General features: G+C 41.7%; 1 protein-coding gene across 2 annotated transcripts in view; it reads left to right on the forward strand.

Moving 5' to 3' along the window:
• Positions 1 to 15,181, forward strand: part of NR1D2 (nuclear receptor subfamily 1 group D member 2) — a 28,409-nt gene extending 13,228 nt beyond the window's left edge. For both annotated transcript variants that reach the window (XM_068236147.1, XM_068236148.1), the window contains 4 exons: positions 583 to 1,247; positions 4,640 to 4,825; positions 6,776 to 6,986; positions 13,328 to 15,181. In XM_068236147.1, the coding sequence (XP_068092248.1) occupies positions 583 to 1,247; positions 4,640 to 4,825; positions 6,776 to 6,986; positions 13,328 to 13,524 (1,259 nt within the window). In that variant the 3' untranslated portion in view covers positions 13,525 to 15,181. The remainder of the gene's footprint in view (positions 1 to 582; positions 1,248 to 4,639; positions 4,826 to 6,775; positions 6,987 to 13,327) is intronic.
• The last annotated feature ends 1,335 nt before the right edge of the window (positions 15,182 to 16,516 follow it).

Genomic DNA, 16,516 nt, shown 5'->3' on the forward strand with positions numbered 1-16,516 from the left:
GACATTGTACACACGTGGCCAACTGCATAATATATGCCCAACAGTTTTGTGAGTTTATCCGCATGAATGGCATCCAACACGGTAAAAGTTTTAAAAAAACATTAGTTAAGTGTGTGTAGGACACTTAAGAGTTAAATTGCTCTGAGTCCTCTGCTTTTGAACCTGTGATAAGTTTGTTTCCAGTTTCCAGATCTCCAATCTGTTGATCCATCTTTATGCCTTTACACAGTATTCTGTTGATCTATTCTAATTATTTTATGTATTAATCTGTTTGAATTTTTTTGTTGGATGTTCCTGCAGACATTCTCTGTCATGATCTATATTTATATTGAAAGGGAACCTGGAATTCAGCTTATTGTTAGTGCAACCACAAAAATTACCAAAACAATAATGGTATAAATAAACTAACCTGATTTTGGCAGTAATAGCAGCAGACATGGACTGTCAGGCAGTCTTCCGCACACTTTTTAACCCTGGCAGTCTATGCCATGCCTCCCATGTAGGTCGCAGCCACTGTGATGCTGCAGAAGTAATGTTGCCTATCACTGTTTTCTCATCTCTCGCTTTGTTCTTCTTTGGCAGCTGTTCGTTTTGGTCGTATCCCCAAGCGTGAAAAGCAAAGAATGCTGTTGGAAATGCAATCTGCTATGAAGACTATGATGAATGGACAGTTTGGTAGCTCAGGACCTCAGGAAGCACTTCCAGATTATCAAGCTTCACCATCATTGTTGCCACCTGTGCCCCATCCTGTTAAAGAGAACATGGACAGCAAGGCCCAGCCACTTCCTGCGAAGAATCCCACTCCGTCCTCTTCACTTCATCCACTGCCTCCAGCTTCAGATATTAGTAAAGAAGATGTAATTGGCACAGTAACTAGAGCTCACAGAGAGACCTTCATGTACAACCAGGAGCCTTCCGAAAGTATAGGTGAAGCAAGCCACCAGAGGGGAGAAAAGATGAATAATATCCAACACAGTAACAACAGTAACAATGTCCACTTCAATAATGCTGTCTACTCTTCTAACTGTCATCCTACCGAAAGGCAGAACTTTACAAATGGACAGCATAGAATCATGAACAACATGGGATGTCCGTATGCCCATGCTGCTTATCACCCCAATGAACAGAACACAAACATTTCCAATGGCTTTTTCCACAAAGAGTGCAGTAAAACTCCCATGATTCATGTATCTCAGGGTGACCACATGAATGGATTTCCATGCAATAGAAGAAGGAGAATGCACCTGGTAAAAAGTTTTTCATTGTTATTGTGTTGTAATTGTTTAACTTTTTCCGGACCGCCGCAGTATAAATCTACGTCGGGCGGGTGGCGCTGCGGTTCTGACCGGACGTAAACTCTACGTCCCATTCACCGCGCGCCCCCGCCCGTTCTTGCCGCTCTTTCCCTGCCGCAAAGTGCTGCCCTGCCGCCTCTATGACGGCAGAGCACTGTGAGCCGGGCAGGAGCCGTTTTCATTTGCTCCTGGCCCTGTCATTACTCTAAGCCAATCCCATTGGCTTACATTGAGTGACAGGGTCAGGAGCCAATGAAAGCGGCTCCTGACCGGCGCACAGCGCTCTGCTGTCATAGAGACGGCAGAGAGAGCAGCCTGCGGCGGGGACAGAGCGGCGTGACCGGCGGGAGCAACGGATTATTGCGGCGATTCATCGGGATACGGCGTTTTAGTGTACCAGCAGCCTATGGTCCTTAAGGGGGCAGAGGCTGCTGGTACCGAAGTGGTTAAATCCAAACAGCAAGCACAAATGTTTTCACCTGTGTATAACCTACCCCATTAGCTGATGTAAAATGAATCACACGTGTAGTCTCTCTTGAAGAGCATCTTCAGCTACCATTTGCAACACCACAGACTTCTAAGACTACAGACTTTCTCAAATAGTTCAGTCCATGCCCCACCTCTTGTAGTCAGAACAGCTTCATGATGCAATCAAAGCAGCAGTAGCAGCCCCCCAAACACAACCTATTTTTGACCAGGGAATGCGCTTAGGGCCACATGACCAAATCTTTACAAAAATATTTTGTACTAGGTACTCATAGACATATACAGCCTCTATTTCTGTTGCATACTCTTTATACATGACTCGTCATATAATCATTATCACTCCATATATGAATCATACACAAGGCATGAACATGAAGCCTGAGCTTATTTGAAAACACAGACAAGGAAAAAAATCAACTCAACTAATCATCATATCTTATCTTCTTTGGTTATCTGCTGTGTCTACATCAGGTAATCAGTTGAACATTTTACCTTCCCTGTTATTAGCACAAGATAATACGAACAGCTGCCAGGGTCCACCGTGTCCCACTTTGAGATGAATGGAAGCTTTCACCTCAATGGCATTGCAATTGATTGCACAAGCTCCACATTTGATAGAGTATTAGGAGACACTCCTTGTAGCTTCTAGCAGCATTCTGTGTCCCCCTAGTTGCCCAAACCATGATGCGGTGACTAACCAACAGAAGCATGCCGAGACGAGCTACCGGCAGCTGGCTGTGTAAACCGACCCATAGACAGATATCATTTTATACCTGTGAGTTCCTTTAAATTCCATCAACCTGCTGTGTCTACTTACAGGTGCACTTCAGTTAAACCCAAGGTTGTTAAGCTTGAACACACTGGTCACAGACAGCAGAGTAAAACCAGGTAGCCAATTCTGAATTTGTGATTTGGAAGGCCTAGCATTCCCACCTCTCTACATATATGCCTCACTGCAGTCCCTGAAATGACTTATGTGTGCCCAACAGTGCCTCTACCATTCAGTGATCATCCATAATTAACTTATTCACTCCTTTGAGCTGTATTCCCCATAGTCCCTAAGGCCTGTAAAGACACACAAAGTGATTGTTAATGAATATTTTGAGGAACAACCTGGGGAATAATTGTTGAGAGGCTGTAGAGCCTTCATTGTTGTGTAGGGGAAGAGGGAGGATGAGTGTGGGGGAAATGACCGCAATAGCAGCCAACCCAGCAGATCACTAATATGTTCACTGAGTTTGTGTATAGCTTAATATGTAACATGTAAAATACTAAAAAATAAGCAAGAAATGCTCTACGGACACACTGCTCAGCTACTGCCCAGCAGCTTGCTTTGTTCTATGGAGAGAGAAGAGGTAATAGACAGAGAAGGTACCCCTCTGCAAGGGACAACATTAGCCTAACCAGGGCTGTGGAGTTGGAGTCGAGGAGGATTTTTAGGTACCTGGAGTCGCAATCGGTGGTTTCATAAACTGAGGAGTAGGAGTTGGAATCAGATAATTTTTGTACCCACTCCATAGCCCTGCAAGGGCTTTGGAGTCAGAGTCGAGGAGTCGGAACAATTTTTTGTATCTGGTTTCGGTGGTTTCACAACCTGATGAGCCGGATGATTTTTGTACTGACTCCACAGCCCTGAGCCTAACTATGCTTAATCTGCTCTCCAAAAGCTACTGCTCCCCAGATCCCTATCTAGCAGGTCGTATCACCAAAACAAGAAAGTGGAACCTCATCTAAATATTCCATCTCTTCATCATCGGAGATCCTGTGTCTTGCATTTGTTTTTAATGATATGATCTGAGAGTAAGGGATGCCAGAAGCCGTGAGTTTTGCAGATGAAGTAACATTGAAGATTGTGCATTTAAAATGTATTTCCACTTTAAAAAGAACCCGAGCTAAATCTTGGGTTCAGAAACACTTACTTATCTAAGGAGGGGTAAGCCTCTGGATCCTAATGAGGCTTCCCACAGTGTCCTCTGGTTCTCCACTGCTGTCCAAAACCCTCCAGCTGATCGAGACCGTGTTCCACTTCTGGCAAGAGTGCTGCTGTGCCTGCTCAGTAGCACAGACCCCATGCACGAGTGACTCTGTGTTACTGCACAGGCGCAGCCGTATTCATGCATGTGTAGTACAGCTCTGCTCCTGCTTGAACAAGAGCGCAACCATGATCAGATTGCCAACAAGCCCTTATCGGTAATCTTTGGAGGGTCTGCAAGCAACAACAGGGGACCAGGATCCAGAGGCTTCCCACTTCCTTGGTAATTATGTGACTTTATAACTGAGCGTTAGCTCAGGTACACTTTAAAGAGAACCTGTGGTAACATATAATAAAACATACTAACTGCACCACCTCGCCTCCTAGATGAATCTGCCCCGCTTTTATGCCACTCTCCTTGTCCCCATGTATCCTCCTCAGGTTGCCAGAGAAATCCAAAATAGCCACGACCCCAGAAGTACATCCAGGGGGGTGGGGGAGGGGGTGCAGAGAGTATGCCTCTGTGTCCCATTTGGCATCTACAGTCCACCTGGGGTACACTTTAAGGCACATTGCAAGATCCTCTTGATTTATATACAACTCAGATAATTCTTCCATGTAAAACTAGCAAGTGAGGGTACATATTGTTTTTTCCCATCAGCTTTTGTGCCTTGGGGAGTATGTAATTTTTTTCCCTTGGAATCAAGAACTGTGTAATACTGTATGCTCACAGCCAATAATCAAGTGTAATATTTGAGTCCAGGTGTGCAACCGATTAAAACAGGGCAATATGTATGGTTTCTGTTGCACACATTTTATAAAAGAGAATGAATGTCTTGTTGGAATGTGCCATACATCATACTTACAAGGTGCTTTTGCTTTGCAGGTTTGTCCCATGAGCATGACTCCCAACATAGACCCTAACAAGTCTGGACCTCAAGTTTGGGAAGAATTTTCCATTAGTTTTACCCCTGCAGTGAAGGAAGTAGTGGAATTTGCAAAGCGCATTCCAGGATTTAAAGACCTTTCACAGTATGACCAGGTCAACTTACTGAAGGCTGGAACATTTGAGGTGAGATTCCATGACGGCATATGACTTGTTAGGCATGCTTACCTAGTGTTCCATAAGAAATTAACCTTTGCTAAGAATAATATAGCAGTTTTATGTCAGGTAAGTTTGAATTTGCATAGGCTAAGAAGACTAATTCAGCTGAAATTGCTGTCAAGCACGATAAACCTGTTTACTTGTAGAGAAGCATTTCTATAGTTCATGCAGCCTTATACTGCATTTCAAAGGCTATTAATGTGCCTTTTAGAGACACAGAGAACAGCACAGAGAAATGGACATCCCATTACATCCCACCACTAGAGGGTGCTTTGTAAAACAATATTTTTTCCTGGTACCATGGCAAAACAAGGCCTTTGTTTTTTCCTGACATGATGGGAAAAATTGGGATTAGAATGTGTCGTTCAAACAAACAACTGTAAAAGTACGGAACAAGCACTGCCAATCACTTGAATGGGTAATGCTTAACCGAAAAGCGCTGCAGCTGCTGGAAAATGACCCGTAGTTGCTCCTGTGAACCAGCCCTTAAAGGTGTTACATTGTCATTTGTCTGCACAAAAAAGCAGTTATATATGGGATGAACTAACTAGTGTCCGGTTTAGAACCTCAGCGACTAGCAAGATCTGGATGGGAAGTCTGAGCTTTTCCATCAGACCTGCTTGTACATAGCTCATACATTAGTGATGGAATGTGAGTAACAGAGGTTCATGTTCATATGCACCTTCTAACATCCACACTAAAGAAATGTTAGGGGTTATAGTCCTACCAAATGCGCTAGAATATGAAAAATGATTCATGCCTTCAATCCTGTTGGATGAGAGGCTCTTCTTCCTAAAATAGATGACGATATTTCCCATTGAATTCCATATGACGATGCAGTGTTCATCAACTTGGTGAAAACAGTAATTTTTTAATCTGCACGCTTTATTTGCCTGACATGTGCTTCAGTGAGGCCTTGTAAGCTGTCCACCATGAGCACTAGAGACCTACTCGGTATATTAATGTAACATTGTCTAAAACCTTACAGGCCAGGTGAGGAAAACGTAAAAACATTGCTTACAGAACCCTCCCACATGTCTACACCTAAGTATCCAGGGCTGGTGGCCCATAAAATAACATTTCTAGCTAAACTGCTGAGTAAGGAAGCTGAAATAATACTGTGTTTAATCTTTTAGAGTATAGATGACATTTTAAGTTTTATATCTCTTTAATGTCAGAATCAGGTGTTTAATACATTTACTTATTCTTTAAAGGGAACCTGAAGTGAGAATGATATGAAGGCTGCTATATTTATTTAATTTTAAACAAAATACATTGCCTGGCTGTCCTGCTGATCTGCTGCCGCTAATACTTTTAGCCATAGATCCTGAACTAGCATGCAGATGAGATGTTTCTGACAAAAATCTGCCAAGATTAGCTGCATGCTTTTTTGGGTGTGTGATTCAGACACTACTGAAGCCAGTAAGATCAGCATCATGCTGGGCAACTGGTATTGATTAAAAGGAAATAAATATGGCCTCCTCCATATCCTTCTCACTTCAGGTTCCCTTTAATTAATGTGAAACTGGATTAAAAGGTATTTTTATATCTTTCCTGTTAGTAGTCTTTACCCAACAGGATGAACTTGCCCACTTGTGAATATTTGTTTTGTGTTATATACTGTATTATATACTGTAAGATGCTCTTGGAAATCTTAACTGCTGACTATTTTCTTTATAGCACCGAACACATGATAAACTCAGATTAATTCTTATTTCAGATGCATAAACCCCCTCTATGCAGGCTTTACTTTGATTAATTTAATGGTGGATTTAGTCGTATGTATATCTGACAACATAATAGGGCAAAAAATTAAAGTTAATGCTGCTATTTTCCTGTAACAGTAATCAGAAGTCTCTTCTTGTTACTCTTATTTGAAAACAACCAATGACACCATCTCGCCTTTTCTTTTGCCAGGTATTGATGGTACGGTTTGCGTCTCTGTTTGATGCAAAGGAGCGTACTGTCACCTTTCTTAGTGGGAAGAAGTACAGTGTGGATGAGCTGCGTTCCATGGGAGCTGGAGGGCTGCTGAGCTCTGTGTTTGAATTCAGTGAGAAGCTTAAAGCTCTGCAGCTCAGTGAGGAAGAAATGAGTTTGTTCACGGCAGTTGTCCTCGTTTCTGCTGGTAAGAGAGACAGAAATCTTCTACTCTTTCACAATTCATTCAACCTTTGGTAACACCTTGAAATCACCGGCTGATAAGATGTTGAAAGTTTAGACCACGGTTTCTCAGACCTGTCCTTAAATGTCACCAAGAGTGCAAGTTGTGTGCATCTCTTCATTGGAACACAGGAAAATCCGGTTACCTTTCTTCCATCTGCCACTAATAGGAGCAACAGAAATTCATCTCCCATCCCAACTATCTGCAGCCATATGGGGATCCTGTAGGAACTTGACATTCCTGTAGAAGATTATCGCAACATATGCACTCTTGGTGAAACCTGAGGACAGGCGTGAAATCCTCTGCTTTCGATTGCTAGAATGGACAGCTTTAAAGTATCAAAACTGTGCTTGGTTGATTTAATGTACATACAAGGATAATGAATAATCCTACAAACTTACAGTTGAAGTCAGGAATTTTCATACACCTGAGGTTCATTTTTTATAAGCCGTCTGCAGTTTTAATACAAACAAACTAACCTAAAAAATCCTAAACTAAACACGAGAACGTGTCTATTATGGTGACCTTATACTTACAGAGCCCCTTCCATTGCACCACTCTGCTCTCCATTTGTGGCTCTAACTGAAGCCAGCTGAATGGAAGCCAAAGGAGCGGCCCATACTTTGTCACACTCCTCACTCCCTGTATGTATGTGCTCATGCCCAGAGCGCTCCTGTCTGTGGCTGCTGTAAACAGCCAGGTGGTAATGCGAACATACAAGGACCGCAAAATTGAACAGAGCATGTGCCGCTCCTTTGTCTTCCATTTGACTGGCTTAATTTGGAACTATGGACAGGGGGCAGAGCAGTACAATGGAGGGGAACCCAGTAAAACCAGTATACCTGGAAGTGTCATGACCTTATAATAGACATATTCTCATGTTTAGTTTAAGATTTTTGGGGTCAGTTCATGAGTCCTTCTAGACAACTATTTCTGGAAGGCAAAAGTATTTTTTTCAGCAATGTTTATAGACAGATTTTTTTCCCTCTTTTCATTGGCTATATCATAATTCTAATTGGTCACACGTTTACATATGCTTTGAGAATATTTGATAGGATTTACTTTAAATTCTTTAACTTGAGCCAAACAGCTTCCACAAGCTTCTTTCAATAATTTGTTGGTCGTTTGGCCCATTCCTCCAGACACAACTGCTGTAACTGGGACAGGTTTTCAGGACTCCTGCCCACAAATTTCCAGTCAGGTTGAGGTGAAGGTTTTGTCATATAGTGTGCTACTCCAATGCCTTCGTCTAAGCAGTTTTGCTTCAACCTTGGAGGTATGCTTCAGGTCATTCTCCATTTGGAAGACCCATTTGTGACTGAGCTTCAGATTCCTTACTGAGCTCTTGAGATGTTTCTACAGTATATCCACATAATTATTTTCCATCCTCATGATGCCTGTCCATTTTGTGAAGTACACCAGTCCTTTTTCGAAGCAAAGCACCCACACAAACTGCCACCCCTATGCTTGATGGTAGGGATGATGCTCTTTGTCTTGCAAACATCAGACTTTTTCCTACGTAACAATTATCATTATTGCCAAAGAGTTAGACATTGGATTTATCAGACCAGGGGACATGTCTCCAAAAAATAAGATCTTCGTCCTTGTAAAGTGCAGTGTGGCTTTTTATGTCAGCCTTGAAGCAGTTGCTTCTTCCTTGCTGAGCCGTCGTTTAGGTTATGTCAATATAGGACTCCTTTTACTGTAGATACTTTACATGTTTTCTCCAGCAGATATTGTTCCCAAGGATGAACCAGAGTGTAGAGGTGCAGCATCTTTTTTTCTGAGGATTTGGCTTATTTCTTATGATGTTCAATTACAGTGGGGGAAATAATGATTTGATCCCCTGTTAAAACTGTAAGTTTGCCTACTTAGACAGAAATGAACAGTTTGTAGATTTTTATGGTTACTCAGCAAGTTCATGGGGAACCAGAACTCCTAGGTGTGACCAAAAAGTCATCTTAATAGAATGTTATGCAAAACAAATCAAATAGGCAAACTTTTTGTTTTGTATAACATTTTAGTAAGAGGGCTTTTTGGTCCTTTGTAGCCCCTTACACACTCCTCGGAGTTCTGGTTTACCACGAGCTTGCTGGGCAATCTGAAACTCTGGGTGCTTCAAGTCCTACCCCATAGAGCCAGATTAATCCATGCCATGCACTGATGAGGATCAAGCGTTCTGAAACAGACTGTATGCACGTTGGATTATTGTAGCTCTGTAATATTAACAAGCTGACACATCATTGCATCTCAACGGTTCTGAAGGTGTGTTTAGCTTACAGGGACAACAAAGGATGATTTGCATATTCAGCAGTGATGCATTGTGGGAGACATCATATGCTCACTTTAATCTGAATATTTGTAAATACCTCCTGTTTTAAGAAGGGAAACTTTTTGTTTTGCATAGATTGTTATGCTAATTTCATATTAATAAAAAGAGACATAAAATCAACCAACACCTCCCTTAAAAAAAACCCATAGCACTTTAAATAAAAGCTACAAATTGTTTTGCACGTCACTGAGTGAAGATTGTTGGTGTATATATATATTTATATGTATTTGAATAACTGTCCTAGACTGAAGGGAAACCAAAATTAACCTACATTGCAAGCCCCCAAGAGCACCCCCACCCGCCATAGGAAGAACAGAGCTTTTTTGAACGGGCTGTGTGCCGCCATCCCGCCAGTGTAGAACAGCATGTATACAGTAGTTGCTATGGCGAGCAGCTCACGGCGTGTTGCGTGGTGAGGCTTGACCGCATTGCACTCACCTGCTGACTGCTGCCCGGGCCTCGATCTGCATGTACTGTGCTTCTCCCGCAGTCTCCGTTCTTCCTCTGCCCTCTCACGCTGCTCTCCCCTGCTGTTAGTGGCTCCGAGCTCCGGACACTCAGCACGTGGCAAGGAGTCCTCTGTAAGGGCCGCTTTCTACTACTAAAGTGATGCGAATGCGGCTACCTAGCCGCATCGCATCACTTCCGTCGCCGCCGGCATCACTTCCGCATCTCCCGATGTGGAAGTGAATTGAAGAAAAAGGATGCGGCTGCGGGCAGATGCGGCCCTGCGAGAATCTGCAGCATGCTGCAGATTCTCAGATCTCTCCGTACCGCTACGCAGTGGAAACTCTTCCATTGCCGTGTTTCAGCATACACGCGGTGCGATGCGGCTATTTAGCCGCATCGCACCGCTCTTAGTGGAAACAGGCCCTTACTGTTCTTCCTAGTCGCATTGCTATGACTCCTGCAGTGGCGCATACACGCCACTAGAGGGCGGCATAGCAATGAGACTAGTAGAAGCACAGGGAAAAGCACTGTTTATGCCAACCAAGGCTCAGGCAGCAGCCAGCAGGTGAGAGCAATGCAGCCAGGCCTCACCACACTACACACCACAAGCTTCTTACCATAGCAACTACTGTATACATGCTGTTCTACTCGGGCGAGATGGTGGCACACAGCCCGCAAATCTGTATATGAATTTAAACCAGACCTGAACTCAGAACTTCCTCTTTGCTCTAAAAGATACGCAACAGCATAATAACCTACAAAGAAAAACATTTGTTTGTTACAGCTAATACAAATCCCGATATAAATCTGCACTGTTTCTACTTCCAGCTTTTGTGGAAGCAGATATATTGTTAACACCCTATGCTTCCATGGGCTTATCTGCCATGGCAGTCAGGTGACATAGGATAGAGACACAGATGAGGGGGAATTAGACATGCTAACCTCTCTAAATACATACAGGGTGTGGTGCATTTCTCTATGTTTTCATTCTGTCCAGTGCAAGAGTTCAGGTCCAGTATCTGCATTTCCTACCCCTGGCTTATACACGAGTCAATCATTTTTCCAGTTGGGGGGGGGGGGGGGGGAGTTGTTCGACTTGTACTTGGGTTGGCTTATACTCGAGTATATACGGTACTTCCCAGTCATCTTGGTTTATATAATTCATAAGTGCTTACAACCTCTACTTAAAGGGTTCAACTGCTTGAGCATCTTCTTTAAAGAGTGATGAGTTATAGAGGCCAGGACTAGACTTGAAACTAGTCACATGCCTGACTTTGCCCCCAGAGTTTTTAATGCACTCAGCAATGTCAAATTATTACTTCAGTTAAAAATGGGGTGAGGGGTGGCTAGTATATACTTAAAAATAGAGGGGGGCTCAGTATATACTTTGATTGGTTTATACTTAATGATATACTGTATATATTTAGGTTTCGCTATCATAGCTGCATTGTATACATGTTCACACTTGTATGCATTGAGTTGTATTGTTAGGATGTTAGAATGTAAACAAAACTCATGGTTTCATTTATGCCTGAGGACTGGGGGGTTCTTACATTAAAATTCCTCCTGCAGCAGTAATTTGTTGCTGTATCTGCCCCTTCTATCACAGGAATGTCACCCCAGGATTGCCTGAAAGGTCCCCCATGAAAATGGATGGCTACTGGGTGTCACCACGTTTTTGGCTGTTACTACAGGCATGTTCATGTATGTGCTGCCTAATTGTCAATATGGTTTTGCCCAAGTTAAAGTGGCATTAGCTGCAGGTGAGCAAATAAATTGCTTTAACAGCTCAACAACCTGTATAATATCTAGGTTTAAGTCTTTGTAAGACAACCCACACCAGATACGATGGGCTTACTTGAGGTGTTGTGTATGTTCTTATATTTCTTGGGTAATGATAACTGGTTAATCATTTAGGCTATGCAGTTTTCAAAAATGGTGCTGTATTTTCATGATTTAGGCCCTTGGCAAGAATGCGATTAGCCAAAGTTGGTGTTTATCATCTTCTCGTTGTGAATCATAAACTGGTGCATACTAATGGTTTAAAAAGCTTATTGTAAACAGTGTTCTCCCCAGAATGTTTTTCTAGCTGGGTGGTATGAAATAGTAGCCGGATGGCATGAAAAAGTAGCCGGGTGGGGCGAGATGAGAGAATGCACGGCTGGTGCTTCTGTGAGCAACTCTGCTACAGCATAGGAGGAGGTGAGCCGATCACAGCCGGGAGCTCACCAAAACTAGCCTGGGGAGAACACTGGTATATCACTGTGATTTTTTGACACCCATGTTTTGTGCAGGGTGGGGTTGAGTTGTATGATTTATGGGTCAGCAGCTTTTCTGCGGGTGATATACGAAGAGCGGGCCCCTCCTATGCATAGAACATGCATTGGAGTGTGCTGCTGAATTATTATTCTTAATTATTATTATTTAGTACTTTCATAGCCCAGCATCTTCCGCAGCACTGTACTGAGTATATTGTCTGGTCACTTAACTCCTCACAATATAATCCCTACCATAGTCATATGTCTATGTAGGTATCGTGTTGTGAATGCATATCTACGTATCCTTGCTCGAGCCCACATCCACGTGTCTACCCGGCAACTTCTGAACTGGCCACTAGAGACCGAGGCTCACTGAGGTCACACAACAGTAACCCTGGAGCATCCAGTTCCATAAGCTGCCAGAGAGATGTGGTGCACTGAGCAATGTGTTACAATGAATCTCCCCATATGGGAGGTTTGTAATGCAGTGTGTCTTTGGAAGGGAGGGGGGGGGGCAAGGATCGGGTGGGAGCGCTATTGTTTACCTACGGGGCTGCTCCTCTAGCCCCTTGTCCCATGTGGAGTGTGCCATGAGCATCCGCATCGACTGGCAGTTCAAAGATTCCTTAGTGGAGCACACTTGCAGCCACCACAATGCTTGCCACAATGCATGCCAGGAGATGTAGTCCATAGATATGAGTACAGTGGTGTACTTATACCTATGGACTACATTTCCCAGCATGCATTGCAGACCCTCATGGCACATTCCAAATGGACGGAAGCTAGAAAAGCAGCCCATCGTAGGTAAGCAATGGCACTCTCCCCAATGACTCACTGCATTATGAGCCTCCCATATATATATATATATATATATATATATATATATATATATATACACACACACATATAAATCAAGTGGCTATTTTACAACACCCATTGCATCTAAGTACACCTAAATCAGTCAAAACAGTGTATTAAGTTATCAGATAGAATATTTTGTTTTGTGCCTTGGGGTTTATAGAAGCAGTTGGGCAGGAGAGTAGTGCTGAAAGGTGTCCAGTAGACATTTTGTAAATTTCCTATGGTTCATCAACTTCATCAAAGTCACGTGCACCAAACATTTTTTTTAAACAACCTAACTGTCATTTTATATGGTAAGAGTCAAACAAGTAAAGGGTTACAATTAAAGTAAGCATTTACTACTAGACTTGCTTTTCTGCTCTTATATTTCCTGCTTTACAATAAACGGATGTTCATTTTTACAGATCGTTCTGGCATTGAAAATGTAAACTCTGTTGAGGCTTTGCAAGAGACTCTGATCCGTGCACTGAGGACTATAATCATGAAAAACCATCCCAACGAGGCCTCCACTTTCACCAGACTCCTCCTGAAGTTAGCGGACCTGCGTTCACTCAATAACTTGCACTCAGAGGAGCTCCTGGCTTTCAAGATTCACCAATAGGCCTATAAAAGACTAATGTGTGTATTGTCTACTGTATGTTGTGTTTCTAAGGTTATTTCTTGGCACAAGATTATTAGAAAACAAATGTAAAATGTGTACCAGCACTGCCTGCCAGTTTGTGGACTTATATTGTTATTCTTGAAGCTATAGCTAAATAGTTCACGAGGTACAAATTACATAAAAAAAACTCTCTCTAGTGAACACTGCCTGGGTGCACACATTGGAAGCAGTGTGATCAGTCTGCCTAGAAACCCAAGGGAACTTGTCAAGGTAAAAACACGGTGGTTGATTTGCCTTTCAAGGTGCAAGCTCTTTGTTTGTCATTTTCATTTCTGCAACATCATTGACCTAGAACAAGTTTGTAGGTCATGTGACTATTCATTGGCTGCATAGGTGTCCTTGGTCACTAAATACGTAACTGATTAAAGAAGTACAGTTTAAATAATTATACAAAAGTGTCTCTCTAGACAGATATTTTATACTGTGCTTCATGAAGCACAAGGAATTTCAAAAAGGGATATATTATAATGGTATTCCTGTTCCGTGCTCAATCTTTTGAAGCGTAATGCGCATTGCTAAAGCAAGAATAGAGAGGACAGCCCTGAAGCTTGCATCTTCAAAAGAGCATGTCTATAAAACAGAAAACCATTGTAGTTGTAGGAGCCCACACCCATGTAGATCCAGTCTCATGAAGGAGAAACAGTGGCTGATCTAGAGGAAGGATGGTTGTCCAAAAACATTTGCTTTGTTCCACCTGTCGCACTGATAGTTCTATGAAAAAATAACCATGATAATCTTGTATGTACAGTTCAGCCACTGTTTCTCTTCCATAAGCATCTTCAAAAGGTGCCTGCAGTGGTAGCACCATCTTGTATATTCTGAGAAGTTCCCTTTCTGCAACCCTAATGTATAAAGTAAAATGGTGGCCTATTCATTCAGACTACTCCAAGTTGTGTGCGCTTTATAATATTGTTATTTAGAGCTTTATTACTAACATGGGGAATAACACTAACTTCATAACTGCATTTTGGTGGCTTCATAACGCTTCCTCAGGTTGTGAAATGACAGGCACACTTCTGCATTATTCCCAGATAGCTTCATGTGTACAATTCTCAAGCCATACCTAGAAATAATGTCAGAGAATGTGGATGGAACTTGTCATGACGTACTCATTGGGCATACATTTCTTTTGTTGTTGAGCACCGGGAGACTGTGTTAAATACAGGGTAGTATCATTTGGGCGTTCCAAACGCTGTTACATTTTATCTCTAGATCTCATGAATGGCTATCTTCTCCAAAACGATATCTACACCCAGTTATGTGCTACTCAAGTTGTATACAGTAGATAAATAGACTCTAGTCAGCTAGATTTAGAGAAGCGTTTATTACTATATGTTTTATGGAATCGACACGTGCCTCTGCCGAGATCTGGATTGTTGTCTGTCACACAGATTTTTTTGAACGTGTGAGTGTGATTTCATATTTTCTTGTTCCTGTATTTATGTGTATGCGATTATATCGTCTTCTACTGTGTTTAGGGACTGTAAATATATGTAGTTAGAGCGTTATATCATATATATATATTCCGGTGTATATAGATAAATTAGATAAATATATATCAGTTTCCTTGCAATATTTTTAACCTGTGAGGAAAGATGAAGCAATTCAAATATATATATATATATATATATATATATATATATATATATATATATATATATATATATATATATATATATATGAAAGATTTCTAGAATATATAAAATATACAAAATTATTGGTAAAATTACTAATGGTTTCTATTTTTTAAGATGTAAGAAACCTTGTCAAGCTGCAGAAATTTGTCACATTCAAACCGCCCAGTGGCAGCTCGAAAAAAACAAAAAATGAAAAAAAAAGAGTGTTTGGGAGGTGACAGCAATGGCATGTCCAGGCAAACGCCACCGCAATGAGCTGTTGTCATCTTATTTTCTAAATACGATTACAGACAATGTTTTTTTTTAAATATTAAAGAAATCTTTAAAAGATTGGGGTCCAAGTATGAAATCAAGAGGGGGATAAAACTGAGGTGACCTCATGTTCTTCAGTCAACTGCATATTTACTCCAAGTTATAAGGTGATGGTCCTCAAACACAACTCCCGTATACGAGGACCCCATATTATCCGATGGCGCAGATCAGGCACGTACTTTAGGTGTGGAAGCAGGAGAGAGAGTCAGTTCCCTTAGCTTGAAATGGGGCTGGCCTTTTAATAGAGAATCAGTCATAAAAGTGCTCTTTCAAGACTATAAGATACTAAAAAATCATTCCGAAAACCTGTTCAGCTTGAATGGGTTTTCATTGGAGAACACATCATAAGACACCCAGTAAACCTGGGCTGGATGTTTTAAAAGTTATCTAAAGTGGCAAAAAGTTTATAAAACTCATCTGGGGCATTTTACAAAAAAACACCTGCAGGTTTTCTGGGTCATTTGCATCCCCTGGGAATCCGTACCAGTATGAGAATACAGTAGCAGCTGTTAGATCTCATACACCTGCACTATTTTAATAATTGGGCAATATATGGAAATACTTGTACTGGACCATTTGTAACTGATTCTCTGTAAAGGTATCTGACCAATGCAAGTGAAAAATAACACAATATTTAGTAAGTGTTGGGGTTATATAATCCAAAAGCAACACTTTCACCTCTGAAGTATGTAAGAGGAAAGTGCTTGTTTTTCCAATAACAACTAGTCAGAAGATGACTGGTTGTTATGGACAAAAGAATCACTTTTACCTTGACATCACTTCTGTTATGTGATTGCATAGATGTTAGTTTAGCTGTGCATTAGGTTGTCTGCTCTGATGTATAGGACTTCTATTGGTCTTACTGCTGCACTTTCATATTTCCTTTGCAGTCTTTGGGATATTAGATTACCCGTTTCAGAGGGCTATCCTGTCTTGGCAGTGTACCTTGCCAGGCCATCTTCAGGCATTCTCTACCCTATGGC

Source organism: Hyperolius riggenbachi, chromosome 5, assembly GCF_040937935.1.
Source record: "Hyperolius riggenbachi isolate aHypRig1 chromosome 5, aHypRig1.pri, whole genome shotgun sequence".
Taxonomy (NCBI): domain Eukaryota; kingdom Metazoa; phylum Chordata; class Amphibia; order Anura; family Hyperoliidae; genus Hyperolius; species Hyperolius riggenbachi.